This window comes from Rousettus aegyptiacus, unplaced genomic scaffold (assembly GCF_014176215.1).
Source record: "Rousettus aegyptiacus isolate mRouAeg1 unplaced genomic scaffold, mRouAeg1.p scaffold_m13_p_5, whole genome shotgun sequence".
NCBI lineage: Eukaryota > Metazoa > Chordata > Mammalia > Chiroptera > Pteropodidae > Rousettus > Rousettus aegyptiacus.
Genome location: NW_023416308.1, coordinates 16,916,007 through 16,939,359, shown reverse-complemented (window position 1 = coordinate 16,939,359; position 23,353 = coordinate 16,916,007). Strand labels below are relative to the sequence as shown.

At 48.4% G+C, this 23,353-nt stretch overlaps 1 protein-coding gene across 3 annotated transcripts in view; it reads right to left on the bottom strand.

Annotated features, from left to right (window-relative positions):
* Nucleotides 1-887: 887 nt before the first annotated feature.
* ASCC2 (activating signal cointegrator 1 complex subunit 2) overlaps nt 888-23,353 on the bottom strand; it is a 38,469-nt gene continuing 16,003 nt past the window's right edge. For all 3 annotated transcript variants that reach the window (XM_016164345.2, XM_016164347.2, XM_016164344.2), the window contains 14 exons: nt 22,060-22,170; nt 21,315-21,427; nt 17,980-18,054; nt 17,435-17,542; nt 17,119-17,187; nt 16,828-16,905; nt 15,341-15,521; nt 13,853-14,067; nt 12,831-12,950; nt 7,370-7,463; nt 7,150-7,280; nt 6,490-6,589; nt 5,119-5,198; nt 888-3,845 (listed from right to left, as the gene is read on the bottom strand). In XM_016164345.2, the coding sequence (XP_016019831.2) occupies nt 3,674-3,845; nt 5,119-5,198; nt 6,490-6,589; nt 7,150-7,280; nt 7,370-7,463; nt 12,831-12,950; nt 13,853-14,067; nt 15,341-15,521; nt 16,828-16,905; nt 17,119-17,187; nt 17,435-17,542; nt 17,980-18,054; nt 21,315-21,427; nt 22,060-22,170 (1,647 nt within the window). In that variant the 3' untranslated portion in view covers nt 888-3,673. The remainder of the gene's footprint in view (nt 3,846-5,118; nt 5,199-6,489; nt 6,590-7,149; nt 7,281-7,369; nt 7,464-12,830; nt 12,951-13,852; nt 14,068-15,340; nt 15,522-16,827; nt 16,906-17,118; nt 17,188-17,434; nt 17,543-17,979; nt 18,055-21,314; nt 21,428-22,059; nt 22,171-23,353) is intronic.

The window sequence follows — 23,353 nt, the reverse complement described above, 5'->3', positions numbered from 1 at the left end:
ACATCTAGATCCCCCTTGGATGATGAACTTCATGAGGGTAGGTGCCGGGTCTTTCTCACAAAAGACCTGGTGTAGTGCCTGGCACCTAGCAGATCTTGGTAAATGCGTGCCGAGTGGATATACTTGTCCTTGCCTCCCTTGGGGCTCACTGCCCAAGCTACAAGCCCTGAGGGCAGACCACAAACACTGAAAACTGCTGCTCTGGACAAATATCTAGGCCATGGCGTAGCCTAGCCTGTGACCCTAACTCTGGGCTCACTCCCTCTCTTCCACCCCTTTCACATGCACCCTGGACCCTTTGACTTTCCTAGCCTTTTGGCCCCCCTCAGTGCTCCCCAAGCTCCACTGTCCATCTCAGCTGAAATGCTCTACCCCCAGCCTTTTCTCTACTTCCCCTGAAAAAGGACAGAACACAAAAATAATTATTCAATGGCCTTAATGGTACACTGGACACACAGAGGAAATGATAAATGAATTTGAAGACAGTGAAAAAAATGGAACAGAGCATCTGAGATCTGTGGGACAATATAAAATATATACAACTGATCTAACATACAACTGGAATCCCATCAGCCTGGCCTGATGAAATGGGGTTTCCCACCCTCCTGTCCTACTGTTATTTTCTTTGTATTTTTTTCTTTCTTTGTAAGAACAGTAACAAGGATGCAGGAATGGAGGAAAGAGAGATGGCAGGTAGCGTAAAGGTTAACAATGTGGGCTTTGGAGATAATCCTGGGACTGAATCCCTTCTTAGTCACTTGCTAAATGTGTGACCTTGCTTGGACAGGTCTCCTACCCTCTGTACCTTAATTTTCTCATCTGTACTTACCTTGTGAAGATTAAAAAAGATAATGCAAAGAAAGAGCCCAGCAGAAACTCTGGCCATGGCAAGTACTTGGTAAGTGTTTTTATTCTCATTACATAGCATCACAGTCTCACATCATTTTCATTTATGCACATTCCCTTCCAGATTTGGTCTGTATGCAAAATCTTTTTGACATTTTCATAATCAGGGTGCATGACCATCATATATTCAAATTTATTCTTTAAAAAAATTATTCTTGAATATTTAGTTTCTCAGATGGCTAGCAAATTTTCATTGACATCATTTAAAGGGGTGGGGGAGTTCCACAACCCCAACCCCCGCATTTTTGTTGGTTTTACTTTTATTTTTGTCTCCATTCCTGTATTATTTACCCCGAGCTCGTGGTGTGGCAGGCACAGGCATTCCTCACAACCATTTGCTCTTCCAGACTGCACCGAGCTAAGGGGGCCACTCAGAAAGAATCTGTATCCAGGCTCCTTTGTTGCTAACTTGCCATGGGCTTTGGGCAAGTCACTGTCTGAGCTCCTGGGCTTCCTTTTATAAATAATGACAGGCTCTGTCCACCCACTCATAGAGGCACAGAAGCACTGTTCAAACAAACATGTTTATCATCATTGCCACTCACGGACTAGAAACAAAGACAAGTATTAAGTCCTCTCAGACGCACAGGTCTTAAAAGCTTCCTGGGAAATGCCTGTGATCGTCACATTCTCTGCCAGGGTACAGAGAAGGCACTTGGAAAATTCCTATTTAGGATTAGTAGTGGTGGTGGTAGGCCCCAGTGACCGAGGGGGCAGGGTTCAGAGACCCCAACCCACTTCGCTTATAACACCTCTGCCATTGCTTGTCTTAAAACTTGGGACTTCCTTAGAGGATTTAATTGGCACCAAGTGGAAACCATCCATCTGGTCCAACGTACCCACTTTGCAGATAAGAAAACTCAAGCCCCAAGAGGTGAAGGGATGTGCCTACCAGCACCATTCGGGATGACCCCTGAGCTGTTTTCAAAGCATCCCTGAAAGGGTGCCCTCAAGGTCCAAAACGAGAATACACGTAGTTCCTTAAGGGAGACTAAGTTTGACCTGGCACTACATTTAGGAAAATTTGAAAAAAAATCACTTCTGTCTTCTCAAGTCCTTTAAACCAGGAAGCTAATATGAGGCCTGAATACCACTCTGGGTGGTCGGGAGGTACAGATGACAAAGTGAAGGTGAGAGGGCTGTATGAACAGTAACAGGTAAGGCAAGTAAAGCCCAGGAGCTTCCCTGACTCACCTTACTTTGCTCTAGGGACAAGAGCCGGGTCTGAGGAGACAGTGACTGAGAAAAGAGTGGCTCCTGCCCCTGCTCTTCAAATGCATCCAGGAGGAAAACAGTCTTCTTGCTGCCTGTCAGGATGGCTGACCCCAGGCCTGATCTATTAACTTGCAGCATGAGGGGAGGGTACCACCCCCACATCTGCTCCACATTGCTAATACACCAAAAGAACTGGCGTGACACAGAGGAATTGCTATTGATTTTCACTTGTGCAGGCTGACCTAACGAAACCAATTTTTCAAGTGCTTGTCTGCCTTGCTGCTTCAGATGCTCATCCTAACCACATGCAAACAAATTGTGCTAGCGTCTAGGATGGTTTGTCAAGGTCCAGCTTGGCAGGGGCCCTGGCCTCTACTGATGGACTATAGGCCAGGCTGGGTTGGATCGTCCCAGCAAATGCCCCACTGCTGAAATGCCATTGTTTAGTAACATTCAGGGGGGTGCAGGAATCGGGGTGCCTGGCAGCTGCTGCCATTCTAGAAGCCAGTTGGCCACACTTGGGAGGGGTCTCTGAGGAACTAGGCCCACGTCCCACTTGCTCCAACAGGGCTTGGCAGTAACACCCTCACTTGTTTCTTCTAGTCTCCGACCCTTTGAGTTTGGAGGATTTAATAGAATGTATGTGCAACCAGGAGGCACTGAGCTCCGGTACTGGCTCTGCTGCTGGATAAGGGTCCTCAGGCCAGCTGAGATGGAGATGATATTACTCACAGGGGCTAGGACCCTATAAAGGAGTCAGACTGAGTGTCCACTCCTGCTATCCCACTCCCTAGCTGTGGCCTGGGCAGGCACCTTCAGTTTTCAGTGTGTACCTTTCTCATCTGTACTCGGGCTGACAATAGTGCCTACCTCCTCAGGTGTAGGTGGTGGGGACTGAAGGAGATAACAGACAGGGTTGCAAGGCTTCACATGCTGAATCCTTTCTTCCGTAAGCAGACACTGGAGGTTCAGAGAAGCAGTGATGTTCTCAGGAACACACAGCAAGGCAGAACATTAGGAGTTGCAAAAAGAGGCAAGCACAAAAGGTTAATGAAAAGAGCATGGCCATCCTGCCCTCTTCATCACCTGACAGTGGGGGTCACTGAAGAATGAGACACAGGGTAAGTGGGTCATGGGCACATTATGGATGATTGCTTAAAAGGGTCAAAAACTTTATTCGCAGACCTTTTTTTTTTTTCTTTTGGAATATACAGGTTTCCTGCTGTCCAAGGAAAAAGGAAGTGGTGTCTTGCTGCACAGGTTTGGGAGGCTTGCCTTGGCGCTCTGTCCCCATCCCTTTCACCTGCTCACTGGCCCCAGGGGTTCCTCCACTGTGGGATAAGGCACTGTGTGTTCTACAAGAAGGCGCTCACGGCTGGCTGGTGGACAATGAGGTGGCCTTCTCAGGGGCTGCAAAGCTGAGGCTGTTGAGGGATTGAATTGAACTTGGGGCCCTGGCAGGAGACCACCTGGTGAGGAGGCCTCGGGCTATAGAAACGCAGCCTGGTGGGTTTGGCACTGCTGCCTCCCAGCTGGCCCTGGCATGGTGGTTTCAGGATGGAATCATGCCTTTGTTTCTTTTGCGGTCGGCCATGGTTCTCCGGTTGTGGTTGGCTCGTGTCGACTTGTTGGCTTCCTTCTTCCTGCGTTCCTGCGTTGTCTCACGACTCTGCCCATGACCCCGGGGACTACCGGCCACTGCTGTTGAGCTGTCATGCCGGTACCTGATAGAGGAATAACCCATCCCCAGGAGAACCCATCAGCCAGAAGTTCTGATGGTAAAAGCCCACAGCCTTCCTCAGAGGTCCCTTGGAAAGGACACACAGCTTAGGCCAGGCCACCTATGTCCCAACTTCCAGTGGAAAGAGAAATGGAGCCTGGCAGGGGCAGAGCTCTGGGGACTCCGGCCATCCCTGTGCCTGATGGGTCCTTTTCTCTGAGCCTTGCCTCTAGATGGGACCTTGGCGAAGCCGTGAGGAAGGACCAGCTAGTGGGCTAACTGCAGCCCACACAAAGAGAGGAAGAAGGCTCAGGGATGGGTCCTCTCCCTTCTCAACCCTAGACTCATGTTACAGATGAGATAACACTCCTGTTCTATATAGAGCCTTGCTTGGTGGCCTTCAAAACCAAGTTCACTCACAGACATGACCTAGGACATTTTCAGACCATCCCAACTGCTGGGTTTGCCCAGAGCTCTGTGATCAGGGGGTTGGAATGGAAGAGAAGTCAAAGTTGTACTGCCCCCTGCTCAAAACCTTCCGTGGCTCCCTACTGCCTTCAGAATGAGATCTAAATACCTCCCCATTGCCTTTTGCACCCAGTGGGCAGTGCTGTGGGAGTCCGAGGGCCAGGACAGAGGACTTGGCTTTCACCCATGCTTTGGCCTTCAATTGGAGGAGAGACCTGGGGTAGGTCCTTGGCTTCTCTGGACCATTTCCTCTCTGGGAGGATGAGAGGGATGCATTACAGGTGTCTCTGGTTATGTGTTCCCAGCTTCCCTCCAAAGGCCACACCTGTTTTCTTGCCTTTTTGCCCTCACATGACAAACTCCTTTGTACCCTTTCGACCTTCAAGGGCCTAACTCAAGTGCCCCTCTCCTTATTATGGCTCTTTAAGCCATAAAGGATGTGTGTCTGTCTGGGCTCTCTCACATTTTACATACTGCCTGACACCAGCTAGCTCTGGACCCATCAGGCTCCCACACTGGGTGATAATCCCTTGCAGTGTTTGTCAAGTAATGGTTACAAGTGTGGACCCCAGAGCTGGGCCACCTGGACTTAATCTTTGCTCCATCAACTACTGTGTGACCTTTGGCAGGTTACTTAACATCTCTGGGCCTCAGTTTCCTCATCTGTAAAATGAAGATAATGGTAATAGTAGTTACTTCGTAGGGTTGTTGTGAGAAATAAACTTATACATGTGTGGGCTTCCTGGTGGTTAACTGGGCCTTCCCCGGATAGGCTCTCTCTCATTAGAAACAGCTTCTTAAATGCTCACCCCTTCCTGGCGAGGAAGGCCATGCGCCTGGCTTCTGCTTTTTCCCGCAGCACTGCAGGGTCCTGCACAAAATGGTCAGGCTGTGGAGGAGAGGGGAGGAAAGACTCATGAGTTGCCCTATTTCCCTAAGCTGTGGCGAGGTTGTGCCTGACTGAGACCTGTTATACCTCCAGGCCAGGAGATCCGGGGAACCACAGTATAGCAAAGTGACGCCCAAGAAAAGAACTGTGCTTGCTATGGTCCAAGGTTTCTGCTAGAAGCCTCCTCCTCCATCCTTTCCATCAATTCCCCTAGGGAGAGGCAGCAAAAGGGATGGAGGCTTCCGGGATAGGAAGAGTAGGGCTGGTGATTCATTGGAGCATAACAATGACAAATGAAAGCAATGCAGGGAAGGTCAGGATGGCCACCATGAGAGGCCATGTAGGGCCTTGAAAGCCAAGAGAATCACCCCTGGAAGCTAACTTGTCCCCACACTGGTGCCACCAGCAACATGCTGTGGGAGCACCCATTCTTGAGGACCGTTTTCTGTTCCAAGAGGGAAAGAAGCCTGGACTAGCAAGAATGAAATGAATCACTATGATCTAAAGAACACAGTCAGGCTTTGGTGGCCCATACAATTAAAACAAAAAACAAAACAAAACAAAAAAACAAGTAGAAGTAGTTTGAAAACTGGAATATTTTACAAAAAAATCTGGAATATTTTATAAAAAAAAATCTGGGAGCAGGAAAAGCCCCAGAAGCTCTGGCCTACACTGTGCTGAGGGGTCCCTCTGACAAGGCGTGTGTGCTGTCTACCACCAGGGTCAGTCTCCACCACGACCTGCTACTCAATTATTCAGACAAAACACATCTGCATTTGTCTCCCTGGTGGGAGGGCATGAGGGGACTTAGGGGTCCCAGGCTGCCATCCATTTAACCTGAGTTTTGAACACTTTAATTTGTTTTACATGTTGAGGTTCTTGTTAAAATTTCATTTGAAGAAAAGTTTACCTGCTAAAAAACAATTTTTAAACTCTCCAGCCCAGATGACCTCTAAGAGCCCTTGGGCTCTGAAGCCTCTCTGATTTTAAAGATTGCCATCCTGGGCACGGCAGCCAACAGCTGCCCCTCTTCTGGCCCCCAGGCTCCTGGGCCTAATAAACCCGGTAGCTCAAAGGCCTGGCCTTTGATCCATCCCCTGGGCAGCAGCGGTGAGTTCTAAGCCAGCTGCTCTCTAAGCAGACAGCCTGGGCTCAAAGGGGCCTCTCTTCTCCTGGGCAGTGATGCTGGGGCTGCCTTGAGGCCAGGTACAGGGAAGGGGGTGTACAATGCTCCCAATTCACCCTTCAGAACTGCATCTTCCCCTTCATCTGCCACATGCCAAGGAGATACCTTGGGGGCCTCGTCTTCAGCTTCCTCTTCGTCCTCATCTTCCTCCTCCTGCCCTTCTCTGGGCACTTTGGTTCTCAGCACCTGAGGGATGGTGAAGGGCCTAAGGGTTTAAAGAGAAAGTAAGATCAAAGACTAGATTAAACCTGGAGAGAGAGCCTCTGGGAGTAGGGAATTGGACTGGGTGAGAGGAGGCCGATGGAGAGGGCTTTTCAAGTCAGCTTTGCTCCAGTCCCCGAATTCTTTGAGGGTACCACGATCTGACATGGGGGCTTAGGGGAGACTGAGATGAGGGTGTGGCGGGGGGGGGGGGGTTGTCTCCAGCTCTGTTTTTATCTGTACTGGGGAATCTCCATGTTTCCACTGGAAAAAGTTTTCTGCAATTAAAAAGAACAGTATAAAACTACTACATGAAACCAAATTAATGCTGCCCTACTGAGGGTGGGTTAGACTAACCAGCCAAGGGGGTGGCTGGGGGTGTAGAGAGCACTAGACTAGGAGTCGGGAGGCCTGGGTTTGGGCTGTGGTTCTGCCATTGACTTGCTCATGTGATTAGGACCTTGGCTTCCTCATCCGTATAAATAAGAGGCTACAGGAGAGCCCCATGGGCCAAAAGTTACTCTGCACCTGGAATTCCGCCCTCTGGCCAAACTATGGCCTCACCTGCGGCTGATGAGCTCATCATCCGAGTCAGCATCATTGGCGCCCACCTGGTTACCATCGTATGTATCATCGTACTCATCCTCGTAGTTATCACCATGGTAGGACAGGCCCTCTCCTGGCTGCAATGGCACCTGCAATGGCAGAAGTGTGGGTCAGTGGGGCCCAGGGGCCGGCCAGCCTTCCCAGCCCAGCGTGGATCCAGTGGCCTTAGGACACCTACCTCCTCCACCACCACGCTGTACTGCTCATAGCGCTGCCGCTGCGCCACCACCTCCCGCTTGTCATTCAGCAGGCTCCGTGTATTCTCCACCTTCCTGGCGTTGAGAGGGAACAGCAAAGGAGAGGGGAAGGAGAATCATCAGGCTTTGAAGGCTGTGGAGTGTGACATCCTGGAGAGACCACTGACTCACTTCTTCATCCCTCAGGCCACCAAAAACTGGGATAACCAGTATCAAGCACTAGCAGGAATGTGGGCAGCTGAGACTCCCTACTGCTGGTGCCATGTGACCGGGCCCAGCACTTTGGAGGGCACCCCAGGAGCAGCTGTTAGAACATGAAATGTGCCTACTCCTTGACGAGAAAATCCCCCTTTGAGGCATCCACCTTAGAGAAATGCTGGTCACGTGCACCCAGAGGTCTGACCAGGGATTTCCTTTTCAACATAGTTTGTAACAGAGAAAATAGAAAGCAACTAATATCTATCACCAGTAAAACAGCCAAATGACCTGTGCCACATCTGTATTGCAGAACTCCGTGCAATAGTTCTTAAGAATGGCTTTGATCTATTTGTGCTGACGGAGAAACAATTCTGACTTAATCCCGAGGAAAAAAGCAAGCTACAAAAGAACACACACAATATGATCCCATTTGTATAAAAAGCAGAAAGCAAACCAGACCAACTATCTGTTCCTACAGGCACATATATATCCAATGAACAGAGACGGTGCTAGAAAGTCACCCCCCCCCCCCAAACGATAATGGTGACTCCCAGGAGGACCCTGGGTTATTTGAATCTTTTAAAAGAAACATTTAAGAAAGAGCAAGACCACATGTGGTTTTCTTACTGAGCTCAGGAGAGCCCCAGCGGCTCTCTGGGATGTCAGGGATGAGGAGGGGGTCCCAGCCTCTTCCTTTTACCTCCACTTCATTACAGTGGCCTTCTATCTGTTCTATGTTTAATCTTCCACATCAGATTGCATGGGAAGAAAGAGGCTGAAAGTTCAACTCCCATCACATCACAGGTGAGGAAACTCTGGTGCAGTGTAGGGTAGGGGAGGGATTGCTTTTGGTCACAGTAAGCTGTGGCACAGCTGTGGTGGGGACGCAGGCCTCCAGACTTTGCAAATCTGTAGAAAAACTTGGCCCGTCAAACAACAACAACAACAACAACAACAACAACAACAACAACAACAAAAACTGGCTTGTCAGACACATAGGCCTGTGGAATGGAATGTAGTTTTGAGCCCTGCTGGGGAAAATCAATATGAGATGCTAGGCAAGAAAATCCAGCTTAGATGTGAAATCAGGTCTCTGGAATGTATCAAGGGTAGGGGGAAAAAAAGAAGAGACACAAAGCCATATGCAGCTCCCATAAAAATCTTCTATTAATTGGCTTTTGGTGCAGGGAAGGACAGGCGCCTGAGTCTGTCCGGCTGTCTGCCTGGGAGCTTGGGAAAGGTCAGGACTGCAGCCTCCAGTGTGGCTGGGGAAGGTTTCCTTCAAAGGTTTTTACTAAGGGCCTACTGTGTGCTAGGCAGGGTAGTAAGGCTGAGCTGGGGAAAGACAGAGTAAAGAGTAAGATATGAATCTGCCCTCACGGAAATCACAGTCTAGTAAAGGTGACAGACAGGCAAATGGTAGCTAACATGAAACGTGTTAAATGGAGGCAAGCAAGCCCTGGAAACTCAGAGAAAGGAGGAATAAACTCTGACTCACGGGGTCCAGCTGGGGGAATGGGGAAGGGGAAATGGAGGCTCTATGAGGGGGGGAGCATCTGATCTGGACAAAGGAAAAATCCCAGTCCCCAGGAATCTTTCATATCATACCAGGAAAGCAGGCCTGTGACTGTGATCTTGGCCCTTAACTGGCTCTCTGCCAAGTTGGGGGCTGGAGAGAAAATAGGGGGAGGAAGTAAAAGGGCTCAAGCTTGTCTAAGTGGCTGGTGCCACTGGTAGGAGCACATCCATTCACTCAACACACATTTCCTGAGGGCCTACTAGATGCAAGGACCTGTGCTGGGCCAGGGAACCAAGGCTAAATGAGAAGCGCCACTGTTCTTTCTGTCATATCCATGGCTCCTGGTCCACACTGTCCCAAGTTCTGAAAAGTAGGGTGGTTCTTTTGCACTGTGTGGTCTCAGTTATGTGGCAGGGCCAAAAAGAGAAGCCTGACTAACTTCACCAGTCCGAGCCAGACACTTGCAGAGGACACAGCTAAGGACAGTGGAACCTGGCACCCTGGGCACCCTGTCTATCCCATCTAGGGAGGTGCAGCTTTGGCCCCAGGATCTCATTCAGAGTCAGGAAGCAAAAGAATATTAGGGGCAAAATTAGCTGAGAAAAGATCCATCAGAGGGCCAGAACTTCAGTTGAGTCTGGAAATACAGGCAGCAGTGGCTTCGGAGACTGTCTTTGGAGCAGGTTGCTTCCTTGGCCTCCTGAAGATGGCAGTGAGCCCAGGGAACATGTGGGCTCCCTGAAGCCTGACTGCCTTTCCCCTCCCCACTTCCTCCAGCCTATCCTTCAAGACCCAACTCAAACTGACGCCTGTGAACTTCTAAAAGGCCTTCAGAGGCAACAAACCCTTCCTTTTCCAGGTGAGGAATCAGGGAATCCAAGGGCACAGCAACCTTCCCAAAGTCACATATCTACCAGCAGAGCCAAGACCTGAACATAAGTCTCCTGACTCAAGTCTGCTCTGCTACTTCCTGAGATGGGATGATATGAAGTAAAATAAGTAGAAGTAGACCTGGCACCTGCTGGGCTCAACAAAGCGAATCCTGTTTCTTTTACTGTAGAACTTGTCAGAGCTTTTAATGTGCTTCATGACTCCCCTAGAGGCAGAGTACACAGACTTTTCTGGCCATAGAACCTTTACTGGGGGAGAACACTTATTATCTTCCAGGGCACCACTGTTAAGTCTAAAGGTATTATGGGACCCCCACCTTATACTCACTGCCTCCTTCATTTAGCTATGATATACCTGCAGCACATGTACTTGGTGTCTACCTAACAGCCACCCACTACTTCATCCCCACTTCGAATGGACCCTCATTTTGTTCAGGTCCTTCTACCCTCTCCTCTTCTCCTGAAACCCTAGATCTCAGCCCTGTGACCCAGTTCCCCAGTGAGATGTGAAGAAATCTTGAGACTTCTGAGAAAGGTTTCCTGGCATCTAAGAGAGATACAGGAAGACCTGGCCCAGACTTCCTCTTGGCACTGTCATTTCTGGAGGTTGTGGCTCAAACGGCAGTAGCCACCAAATAGCCTTGAGGCAACCAGCTCCAAGAGATGGAAAAGATGCATCCTTAATGATGTGGCTGCATGCAAGTTAACCAAGCCTAGGCTGCCCTACCTTGCAATTTCTTGTCATACAAGGAAACAGATTTCCTTATTTCTTGAGCCACTGAGTGTATCCTACCTGATTTATTAACATACACACATTTTAATTCAAGGGTGACCTGCCTTGTACTACTTAATTCCTCTTGTGGTCCTTGAGGGCAGGGCCCAGGGCCCTCTGCCTTACTCAGATTACAAGGCCACTGTATGCTCCACCTAAAACCTCTCCCACTCTGTCACTGCTTATTTAATGGTCTAAGTCTTTCCCACGGTCTCTGTGCCATTTGAGGGCGAGCCCTGGGGACTTTATTCACCTTGTCTCTCTACTGCCCAACACAGGATTTGGCACTCGTAAATCGCTTAATAAATATTTGCTGAATGAGTAAATAATGAACACATGAATGGAGGTTCTGCCTCTTTGCAATCTCCAGCCCTTGGCTACCCAGCACAATGAGTTCAGTAAATATTTGTCACCCATTCTTTCTGCTTGGCAGCTCGGAGTGCTCTATGAGCAGAGGCACAGTCCTCCTCATTTTGCCCCTCTCCCCATAGCAGTAGCTGCAGAAGGTCATTCTTGCCTGGAACAGTGGCCACTGATGCAGGGTACCGTCCCTGGCCTAAGATCTGGGGATGTTGCAATGTGTGTGACTAAGCAGTTTACAATTACTTCCTGTCCAACCAGCCAGATGGCTTTACAGCTGCCCTGTACATGCTCCCTAAGCCCTTGGCCAGCATGGACGGCCCTAGGGAAGGGAAATAGCACAGGGCTCTTACTGAAGCAGCAGCTAGCAATTCTGTCACTGAGGCTCCTATCATAAGAAAGGGGCAAGTCCCCACCCCTGTATTAACCTCATTGTCTCCATCTATATGACGGTGGGGAAAGGGAGGCTGTTCTCATCCACAGGGCTCAGATATCTGGATTTCATATATCAACATTTAGGAGAACTGTGGGGAACTTAGCACAGTGTCTCTGCTATGTGATCCTCTCTAGTATCACCAATTCTCAGTCATGCCCATGAGTCTCCATTCCACAGTCACGTGATCTTTCCAAAACATAAAATGTGTTGGCTCAAGGGACCATCACCATGGTCCCCACGGCCTCAAGGCCACTGCCCCTTCTGTTCACTCTGCTTGGAAAGCTTCTCCTTCTCCCTTTGTGCAACTGACCCTTCCTCATCCGTCCACTCTTGGTCCCATGTCATTTCCTCAGAGGATCCTTCCTGCCTGGAATGAAGCCCCTGCCAGACGCTCAGAAATCTGTACACCTTCACCTTGTAGTGCCTGTTATATCTGCAATTTTATACTGTTTGTTTGACCGATTAGTGCAAACTCCACGTGGGCAGGGGCCGTGTCTGTTTCACCCACCCTCCCTGCCCCAACTACATCCCTAGCACCTAGTAAATCCGGGGCCTAGAAGGCCATAAGCACTGGGCAAATATTTATTGAATGAATGAATAAATCATGAATGAACTTTTAATGCCAAAAAAAGTAGGAAGGACACAAAATAAAAATGCAGTATAAAGAAATGCCTTAAAATAAAATATGTTCTGTCTATGGCCATGCTACCCTGAACATGCCCAATCTCTTTTGATCTCAGAAGCTAAGTGGGGCTGGCCCTGGTTAATACTTGGATGGGAGACCAGCTAGGAATACCAGATGCTGTAGGCATTAAAAATTTTTTTTTATTAAATAATAAAATACGTTCACCTTCTGAGAAACTCACTCATTACATACAGGTCCTTAATTTTCTTGTTTTGTCATCCTGGAGAAAACCAGGCCAAGTAGCAGCTTCTGGGAAGTGCTGCCCAGCTCCATCATCCAGAGATTCGATGGTTGACATATCCAAAGACGTAAGAAGAAGGGAAGTAGGGGGACAGTTTTAGCTCCTCTGGCTTTTATCAACAGGGGGATTCACTAAAAAAAACCCTGTGTAGAGTCAGAGCCTAAAGCATAACTGTTAAAGAATCTGGCCCTGCCGCTGGAAGCACACAGGTCTGGGCTGCTCGGGAGCCTTGGGCCGAACTTGGACCAGTTCCTCAGAGATGGAGCGTTTAGTTTCTCTTGCATTCTCACAGCATTTGCAGAGTTGGGGTGTCTGGAAGCCCACAGCCCACTGCCACTCACCTCCTGCCCTTGTGTACTCGGCTTAGGTCCACTGAGTCCCTGCTGAACACGTCAAACTCATCGTTCTGGAAGACGTTGTGACGAGATGTCAGCAGAGGTGTCGGGTTGGGCTTCATCTGTCTAGGGGGTGGCACAGAAATCAATTCAAGGGGGACTTGCCAGCTGATATCTACTTGTGTCCCCTGTGCCCCCATACCATGTTATAGCCATCAGATTCTCCACTCCCCTTCAACAGTCACACTTGGGACACAACCTGAAGCCTGTTCTCTCGGGCCTGCCTGGTATGCACCCACACATCACACGAAGCTCCCCTTTGCTCTTGCATGCCATTCATACAAATTTTCTTAAAAGTTCCCTCCCTCATTTAAGGCTCATAACAGTCCTATGAGATAGGTAGCCACAGGTCACTTGACCTCTTTGTGCCTCAGTGCCCTCATGTGTAAAATGGGCACAAAGAAGCTGAGGAACTTGTCCAAAGGCAGAGCTAACTTAATCCACTCATTTGATAAACATCATTTGTTCACGGAAGAAACACCCGTTCATGCACTCATTCCGGCTGCCCCGTGGGCATTCGGGGAACAGTGGGCCAAACCCAGATAGGGTAGGTAGGAAAGAAGTGAGAAGTTCTGGCCATCCTCCCTCAGGAAACTATGGGAAGGTGGCAATGGCAGGAACAGGCCAGCAACTTTGGAGCTTTGAGGGCTCAGCAACCCCTCTGTCACATCTGTGTCTAATTGGTCTTCCCGCAAGGTGCAGCAGGGATGTCTCTGCCCTGCAGGAGGCATGTGAGATTCTCTTGGGGGTCTAAGGTTTTTAAGATTCCCCAGAGAGGACATAGGCTTAAATGGTCAGGAAGCATCACTCTGGGGAAGACAGGACAAGCTAAATTCTGGGACATGAGGGAAGGAAGATTGGAAGGCAGAAGAGCTAAGAAGGGTCCCCGATGAGGGCCTGCAGAGTGCCTCTGGTCAGGGCCGAGGCAGCTTGGCCATCATGAGCCTCCTCCCACCTATATCTCCCACCTGTCTAGGTTCCGGTCCAGCTGGCTGAGGGCAGGGGCCAGTCGCTCCTCCAGGATGTTGTTGATCACCTGCTCTGGGTCATAGCTGTAGTGCTCCAGGCAGGCTAGGATGAAGCCCTCACCAAGATCTGGCAGGAGATCCTTCACTTGGGAGATGAGCGAGTCCAGCTCCACACCGCACACGGCAGGGCCCAGGGCAGCAGCTGCCCCCACATACTGTAGAGAGAGCCAGAGTGAAGGAGGGGAAGACAAGGCCAAGCGGGTGATAGGTCAACAGGCCCCAAACAGAAACGGACTAGGAATCAGGGGACCTGGTTTGAGTTCTGGTTTCAAATGGTTCAAGGAGATAATGCACATGAAGTGCTGAGCGCAGTGCTGGCACAGACTAAATGTGGCTTCTACTAACCAAGGTAGAGCTTTTTCAGCTCTACAAGTTGATGGCTGACATTGGAGGGGAACAGCAACCACCAGACACGGACTGCGTGGTGACGTTCTCCTTTCATTATATGCTTATCGATAAGGAGGATTCAGTTTATAGATTGCTTGATGTGGCTTAATTTTATTAGGCTTTTCATTTAAGGAAATTCTCAAATAAAAAATAATAATAAAAACCTGCCATGACTCAGATAAGAAGCCCAATGGGGAAGAGGGTGGGGAAGGTAAGAGGGGGCTGTCATTCTTCAAGGTTCTGCGACAATGACGGGGCCTGGGGTCTAACGGGAAGAACAGCAGCGCCTGTTATGGAGCATCAAGGGCCAGGCAGGTTCAAGGTGCTCCATGTGGTGGCTCTGGGAACCCCAACCACCTCGCAGAGACAGGATGGCGGCTAGCTCCATCTTATAGATGAGGTACTATGCTCGATGTGAGTGACATGCCTAAGGCCACACAGCTTGTGAGTGGTGGGACCAGGATACATCCCTGAGCAGCCTGACCCCAGAGACTGTGTAGTCTTAATCCCTGTCATGCTGCCTCCTGACATGCAGAGAAGAGTCCAGGGCTCAGTGACCAATCTAGTACAACAAGACTTGGTCAGTTCTGGAAAAGCCTGGAGAGAAAGCACTAGGTCAGAGGTTTCCAAACTCACTCCGTAGAGCCCTGCAGTCTCATGGAAGGCCTTCCAGGGAGGCCAAGAGGTGAGACCAGGCGCTGGTCCCAGCTGCAACCAAAATAGCTCCACTGTGATCTGTTCAGAGGAGAATGACAAGAAGGACTTCACATGGAAAAAGGTCCATTGCTTCATTCGATAGAGGGAAAACTGAGGCTTTGACAGCTTATGAGACTTGTTGTCTCCTCACTCCTGGCCCGGCATGCCCTGAGCTAAGGACTCTAAGGCAGCATAGGGCTGACCAGTTGTTCCAGGCTGTACATTCTAAAACACACCTTTTTCCCTGAAAGCAGAATCAAAGAAGGGAGGGTTCCCGCTGCCCTGATCTCTCAGACAGGCCAGGAGGGGCTGAAGCAAGAGGAAAGCGCCACTCCAGACACACACCTCCTCTTCCTCTGAGTTCTCTGGATGTGATGACAGTCCACTGACTGGCTCCGCTGTTGCCACGACCCCATTAAAATCCTCAGCCACCGGTGGGTCTTTAGCATCTGTGGCTTTCTGTCGGTCCACCCCTTCCCATGCACTCTCAATTGCCTGGAGAATGTAGGCAGTCCGCGTCTCATCTCTATGAGGATGTGTTAAGGGGTCTTTGTCTTGGGTGCCACAACCCTGTCTCCTCAGCTCTGAGGCGGCATCATTTCTCAATTTCTCTCCAGGTTGTGAGCATATGGCTTCTGCCAGGAGCTGTCTGGGCTGCACTCAGTAGCACCTGTGCTGCATGGGGAAACAGGCCACATGGGCCGTGAAACCCAGTACCTGCTACTCAGAAGAAAGCAGCAGCTCTGGGTAAAGACAGAGCCAGGGGCTGGCTTTAGAGTGTCTTGGGACATGGTGTTTAGATGAACGAGTAGCTCCTCTGTAGTGATCTCCAGGAAGAAGGCCTACTGAGGTATTGCCCCTGGGCTACCTGTCCAACCAGCTGAGGGCTTTTTGCAAAGGCTGGAAGCCCACAGGGTATCTCTAAGAAAGGACTGAGCAACTACCCCTGCTGCCAAAATGGTCCATGGGCCTGCTCTTCCATGTCTCCCCTCCTTATCACCCTGCACACTGCCCAGCCAGACATCTGGGAGCTGCCCTGGACTCCCCCATTCCACTTCTAATTGAACCCCCTGTAAGCCATCCCTGGATGCCAGCAATGGCATCCTCACCAGCCCCTGTGCCTCGCAGAGGTCCCAGGTCAGTCTGTTCTCCTCCCTATGTCAGATAGAGCTTTTCCAAAGTCTCAAACTGACTCTGTCACCCCCTGCTTTACACCCTCCCACGGCTCCCCAGTGCTTGCACAGAAGAGCCCAAACTTCTTAGTGAGAATCATCCCAGAGCCATGCAGGTCCACTGGTACCCAGCTCATCTGCCACATCCTAACCCGCTCCCGCTAGGCCCCTTCCCTTCACTCCAACCCTGCAATCTACACAAAAAGTCTGTGGGCTCCTCTGTTCTCCATCTGCTTGGAACACTTAGCTTGGGGTGTGGCCATCTCCTATTCCTTCTGCTGCTCTCAATGTAGACTTTACTTTCATGTGACACCCTCACACTGAGCTTCATTGAATTAGGTGCCTCCCCTGGTTTTCCCACACTCTGAATGTCTCCCATATGACACTCTAGCTAACTGCCTGTTTACTTGTCTGTCTTCATCACACAGCCCCAGACACTCAGAAACACCTAGAGAAAGCAGAACTGTACCTCCCCTGTTCCAAGGACCAGAGCAGTCATCTTCTCCAGAAATAGCAGCTGGGGTTTTGGTGGGGGTCTAGGGAAAGCTAGCTGACCTGTGTGTTCTGGGGTAAACCTCCCTCTGCTCCTCTGGGTTCCAGTGGCCCATCTCTGACCTGGTGAGGCCAGGCCCCATCCCAGTGGCTGTGGTAGAAGGATACAACAAAGCTGACGAGGCTTGCTGCAGCAAGCTGACATCATCGGCCACTGGGAAGAGCACATCATAGTCCCGGAGGAACCTGCCAGACAGAGACCAGATGGGAGGGACAGGGCTGAGGCCGTAGGGGCACTGGTTTGCTATGAGCCACTCCCTGTGTCTGCTGCCCAACCACAAATTCCAGAAACTTAGACTGTAGTGATTACAGCAGCAGCTCTATTATGTAAGGTCTCGTGGGCACTGATGAGAGCACATGAGACTGTCCCACTGTTGGTCCCAGCTTAGTCACACTCACCTCTTCTCCTGTAGCAAGGAGCTGAAGATCTGAAGGAACTCTTCGATGAAGCCCTGAATGCTGTCACGGCTGGAATGGGACACCAGGGAAAATAAGCTTACTCAATGCAGAGGATATGCAGCTCCTTCCCAACCCACCCTGCCTGGCCCCTTGTGAGGCCTCTGGCCAGTTGGGAGGAAAGATGCTTTTTTCTGGGTTTCCCATCTCTGCTCAGAAACCCAGGAACAGCGGAAAGGAGAGATAGAGTAAGGAAAATGCCACTATTGGGCTTAGGGAGAGGGCTGCTCCACCTGGGGAGCGGCTCCCAAGGGTTTACCTGCTTTCTAAGACGGGGAGAAGGCAGATCTGATTTAGGAGGATGTGAAAAATCTCCAGTAGCTTCTTCCTGGAATGGGAGAGCCTCTGCCACAGGTCACTTAGCAGTCTTTGAGAACCAGAGGGGTTAAAAAAAAAAAAAATTTGAGAGACAAAAAGGCACAGAGGGAGCTTATTCCCAGCAGTTGCAGATTCCCCCGACCTTACCACCCCTACACACACCCAGGGCTGAGAAGGCTTCACAATTCACCGTTGACAGCAGCTGAGAAAGGCTACAGGCTCTGATAGGCTGGCTGGTTCCAGAGCCACCTCTGAGTTCAAACAGCAGGCCAGACAGACACTCAGAACTTGGTGCAACAGCTGAGCGGGCAAAGGCCTAGATGCAGGGGCCAGTAGGCTGCTAGGTAGGGAGGCACCAGCTGAAGCTTTACTGTCCTTGGTCCCACTCCCTTGTCTTAGAGATGCTGCTGCTAAAGCCCAGGAGGGCAGGGCCTGTGTTTAGGCCTCTCACCCACAACAACACTCAGAGTTTTGTCCCCGCCTCACTTGCTGTCTTCAAGTCTCCTCTTCTTAATTGCAGACTCCAGCTCAGGAATTGCTGTTTCATAAAAGGAAGCTAGTCTGTGGAGGCACACATGGGTTAAAGGCTAGATTAGTTCATAAATACCACATTTCATTTGAAAATCAAAGCAAACCCAAGGGAGCAGGAAACCTCATTTTTTGCTCTCAAGTTGTCACCACAATTTTCTCCTGGAACCACCCTGGCTCTTCTCCAAGCTCACCCCAGACTGTCCCACTGTGGCTGGTCCCATAAAGAGCCTCATAGAAAGTAACTGGGAGCTACGTTCCCCCATTCAGATTAGAAACCAAGGCCCAGATTCTAGCAGAGCAACAAGAGGGCCACCCAGGACTCACTGAGGTTTAACAAAAAAACACAAGGTCACTCTTTTTCATGCTCAAAAACTGCCAGCAGCTCCCTACCTCCTATGATATCACATGGTAGTTCCTCTAACACATCCATACCTGGCTCAGCATAGCCAATCTTGCTTCTCACCTCAGCAACTTCACACCCAACTCTAATTCAAATTTAAACTTTCCATTCTGGCTACATGCTTTTTTTTTTAGTTAAACCAATAAGATGCCACACAGTTCTAGATCATGCTCACGCAAGTGAGAATGATCCTTCGGTTCCTTCCCAGAACTAAATGCACAGCACTCAGGATACGCTGTTCTTACAACTTATATGCAGCTAGCTACCTCTCTTCTGTAGTGTAATTCTATCTCTGAACATCTTAGCCTCCCAAAGTCCAAAATGCAGCCTATACGCCTAGGATAGTACTGAATCTGTAGCACGTAATCTGTAAACATTTATGTCAATTGACTGGCTTCTGGCAACTTCTATCCTAGCGTAGTGCCATATGAAACAGAGGGTAACTAGGCCAAAAGAGGCAGGCCTTACTAGGCCCACAGCATGGCACACAGAAGACAGTGAAGGCAGGTTTCACTGCCAGGATACATTGCTGGTGGGAGGGTACGCTGGAATAACTTCTGTGGAGGGTGATTTGGCACAATCTATAAAAATTTAAAGTGCATCTACCATCTGTTTTTGCAATGCTACTTCTAGGAATTTATTCCTCAGAAATACTTGCAAAGGTGCAAAATGATGTGTATGTAGTTATTCTTTATAGCTTTTTTGTAATAGCAAACAATTGAAAAAAATCCAGTCCCATACAATGGAATGCTATACCCAGTTGTACCAAAGATTGAAGCTGCTTTATGTATTGATATACATTAAATTTAAAAGTAAAATGCAAATAGTACATAGAGTACTCATATGCCAGCACTAAATTTTTAAAGGGGCAAGATATAATATGCATTTTTGCTTATATATGCATATGTACATGCATGTATATATGCATATCTCTGGAAAATTCCATAAAAGAACTAAGGACAATGGTTGTGTATGAGGAACAGAACTGGGGAAGGGGGAGAGGGAGACTTCACTATATATTGCATACTTTTAGAGTTTTGAACATGTGAATGTATTATTCATTCAAAAAATTAAAGGACAGAGAGGGCTATACTCAGATATACTGAAGTGTATACTCAAGAGGAAGGAAGAAAAGGTTGTTATGAGAGGGATTAGCTAAAGAGCAATTTGGTGACTGCAACCCCTTGCAGAAAGTTCTCTAGGACTGAGGTTGCAGCATGTGCTCAGTGGCAGGTTCCTGGCTTCCAGCAGTTTAAACAGGCTGGGCCAGCCTCAGGCTGTTTATGGGTCAAAGGCAGTGTCACTTGCCAAAGACGGTGTTACTTGTAGTTAAAAGTGTTTTCCTTTCTTCCTCCTCCTCCTGAGATGAGTTGAGCCATTCCCTTCCCTCAAATGTCCCTTGCAGGAAAGCTGGCTCTTCTAAAAAGTACTGTCCCCTGCCCCCCATCTCCAAAGACCCTTTCATAAGCAATCTGTGCCACATTTGGGAAGATGTTTTAACAAAATGAAAAAATGACTATGAAAGGTGAAAATAAGCATGGTATAAAAGTCTAAGAATAACATGATTTCTCATTGTGATTTTCATTTCCTACTTCTTGGGATTTTCCAAATTCCTACAAGCATTTGCCACATTTACCATGAGAAAAGATACCCTTTTAAAAAAGAGAACAGCTACTATTCCACCCTAACCCTTTTTTTTTTCTGGAAAAGTGTAAAACACTTTATTCTAACATTCTCTGGGAAGCTGATCAATCCTAACATCTGATTTTCACAAGCTAAGGAGACCCAAGGGGGGTCACAGGACCAGTTGCCATCTCTGACACATGTCAGCGCTAGACAAATGCTTTGTTGAATGGGTGAGTAAATGAATAGACTGATGGCTGGGTATATAGAGTTGGGCAGCTCCCAGATGCTCCTTTGGACAGTGGGGAAAAATGCCTGGCAAGAGCAACAGACAGAGGCCCCTGAGAAAAGGCCAGCCCTGCCGTTGCCAGGCAACATGCAGATTACTGGCCCATGCCCTGCATCCCTTTCTCCCTGCAAGAGAAACATGCCCATGGTGCTACATGTGCAAAAGAGGGTCTCCCTCCCTGCCCCTTATCCTCCTCTACCTCTTTCTTCATCCCAGCAGGATCTTTCCATGACTTCTTTATATAAAAACCTCCAGCGGCACCCTCCTGCCTACAGAATAAAGGCTCCAATCAATCTCTAACAGCAAATTCAAGGCTCCACACAATCTGACTACTACTGACTTCTCCAGAGCCATCTCGTTACCTTTATTCTGCTGCCTCGGTCTCCCCACCCACTGCTGCATGTCACACTCCACTCCGGGGCTCCACCCAGGACACTCTCTGGGTCTTCAGGAGCTTCATCCCACCAGCTTAGAACACTCTTCCTGCCACTACAACCTTTCTCTGTCTGAAAGGTTCTATTTATTCTTCCAAACCTCATTCAGGGGTAACCATGAAACCTCTTAATTTCACCAGACAGAGTTTTGCCTCCTTCCTCTATGTTCCCAGAATGCTTTATAATACGGCCACAACAGCCTATCCACATGTGAGCACGTCTGCCCGTTTCCTTCTGTATGCTCTCTCCTGGACTAAATGCTGAAGTCTACAGACCACTTCTTGTCTATTACTCCCTGGCCCCTGAATTGAAATTGCCCGATTCTCGGTTGATTTTTTTTTATCTCCCCTACACTGTTCTTGGCCAAAAATGGGAATGCCTGTAAAATGCAGGCTCCACATAAGCAAGAGCCTTATCTGTCTTCTTCATGTTTGTGTCCCCACACTGGAGGAGGGCCTGGCATGTTCTGAGCATCCAGTGAATATTTGTTGAATAAAGATGTGAACTAGAACCTCTACTTTAACAGACAGAACTACTGAGGTACCTGTAACAGAAGTCATGTTTCTGGAAGGTTTGGCAAGCCAAAGGGAAGATATCCAGAAAGGCCCAGAGTGTAGTGCAGGTATCACAAAGGTAGAGAACAATGTCCTTTAATTCCTGTTGCCAAAAGAAAACACTAAATTATTCTCCTCTGCCCCTCTTTTACTGTAGAGAGCCTGAGACAAATTTGACAAAGCCTGGGGTCCCTAACAGGCAGATGTCTTGTGCGGGGTTGGGTAGAGGGTACCGGCTCTAGGAGCATGATCTGGGCAAGTCACTCAACCTCCCTAAACCTCAGGTCTTATTACCATAGCTCCAATGAGTATAAACCCAGTGATCTCTAGGGTCACTTCCAGCTCTAGAATAATATGGTTTTCTCTTCTAAGATGAAAGAAACCCAACCCCTGAATCTAAAGACAACACTTGTAGTCCCGCACAGAAAATGCATCCCAGTGAGGACAAGAATATCAAGCCCACACTTTTCTTACATTTTGAAGAGGGTATTCAGAACAGGGAGTACTTTTTCATACACTTTCCTGATTCTCCTGACAACTCATGAATTCCAGCTCTTTGTTCTTTCCACTAACTCCCTAGATGAAGCTCCCAGAGAAAAATAAAAGCCTGCTAAAATGCTCTAAATGTGATGGGATTAGCTGTTTACGAAGTTGGGGAAAATGGCTGTGAGCAGGGGAAGAAGCTCCTGGGTCCTCTAATAGCCAGTTAGAGGCTGGGCTGAAGGGCAACCTCACCAGAAGAGGCATGTCGCTGGGGGTCGACCGGCCCCTCTCCTCGAGTTTCTGGGGTGTGGCGCTGGCCCCATCCCTTTGCAAACCACTGTGCTGGAGGATATTGCTGAAGACCTATGAAACACAAGAGATGACTCTCCCACATTCTGTCAAACCAGCAACTAGGACCCCTGTCCTGCAGCCAGGGATGGGTGATCTCAAAACTGCCTTGGACTCTGGAATCTATGCCAGTACACTCAGGACGCCAGCTGAATAATGACCATCTCAGAAAGCAGGGTCAGAGTGAACACTGTGTAAAATACGGATGATGGGGTATTCTTCCTACAGCACTGTGGTTGGGATTAAAAAACCAAAAATGTATGTTAACGCCCCCAGGAGCCTACAGATGTTATGTGATTGTTTAGGCTGGGTAAGCATATAGTAATAAATATTTAAGATACACATTCAGCAATACAGAATATGTTTTTAGATCCCCTTTAGATGGCATTTATGGCAAATGAACAGTGAAGGTAAAAGAGACCACTGTAAAATCATGTAAGTCTTTAACTGATTGTGCCATCTTTAAGTATGTTAGTGTGTGACTACAGTCCTCCCTCCCTCGGTATCCTCTAGGGATTGGTTCCAGGATGCCCTGTGGATACCAAAATCTGTGGATGTTCAAGTCCTTATGTAAAATGGCTAATATTTGTATACAATTTATGCACGTCCTCCTGTATACCTTAAATCACCTCTAAATTACTTAGAATACCTGATACAATATAACTGCTATATAAATAGTGGTTAAATTGTATTGTTTAAAGAATAATGTCAGGAAAAAAAAAAGTCTGTACATGTTCAGTACAGACCCAACCATCAAAGGCCTAACTATATAGTATACATCAGCGACAATGTATCTTTATTTTTAAAATTTTTAAATTTTTTAATTTTTTTGCGAGGCAACCCTTGGTTGACCTCACAGATTGCAAGGACCTTGTCAGCTTACAATCCTTTATTTTTTATGCCTACAGCACCTGGTCTTCCTAGGTGGTCTCCCATCCAAGTACTAACCAGGCCCCGGGATGGGGCTTGTTCAGGGTGGCATGGCCATAGATAGCAACAATGTAACTTAAAAAATATATTTTCACATTTTCGATTCACTGTTGGTTGAATCTGCAGATGCAGAACCCAGGAATATAGGGGGCCAACTGTATTTTAAAAGTTATCATAAACAGTGAATATCTCTTGGTTTGGAGATTATAGGGGATATTAATTTTTTTGTATTTTCTAAATGTTTTACAGTAAATATTATTTTATAAAA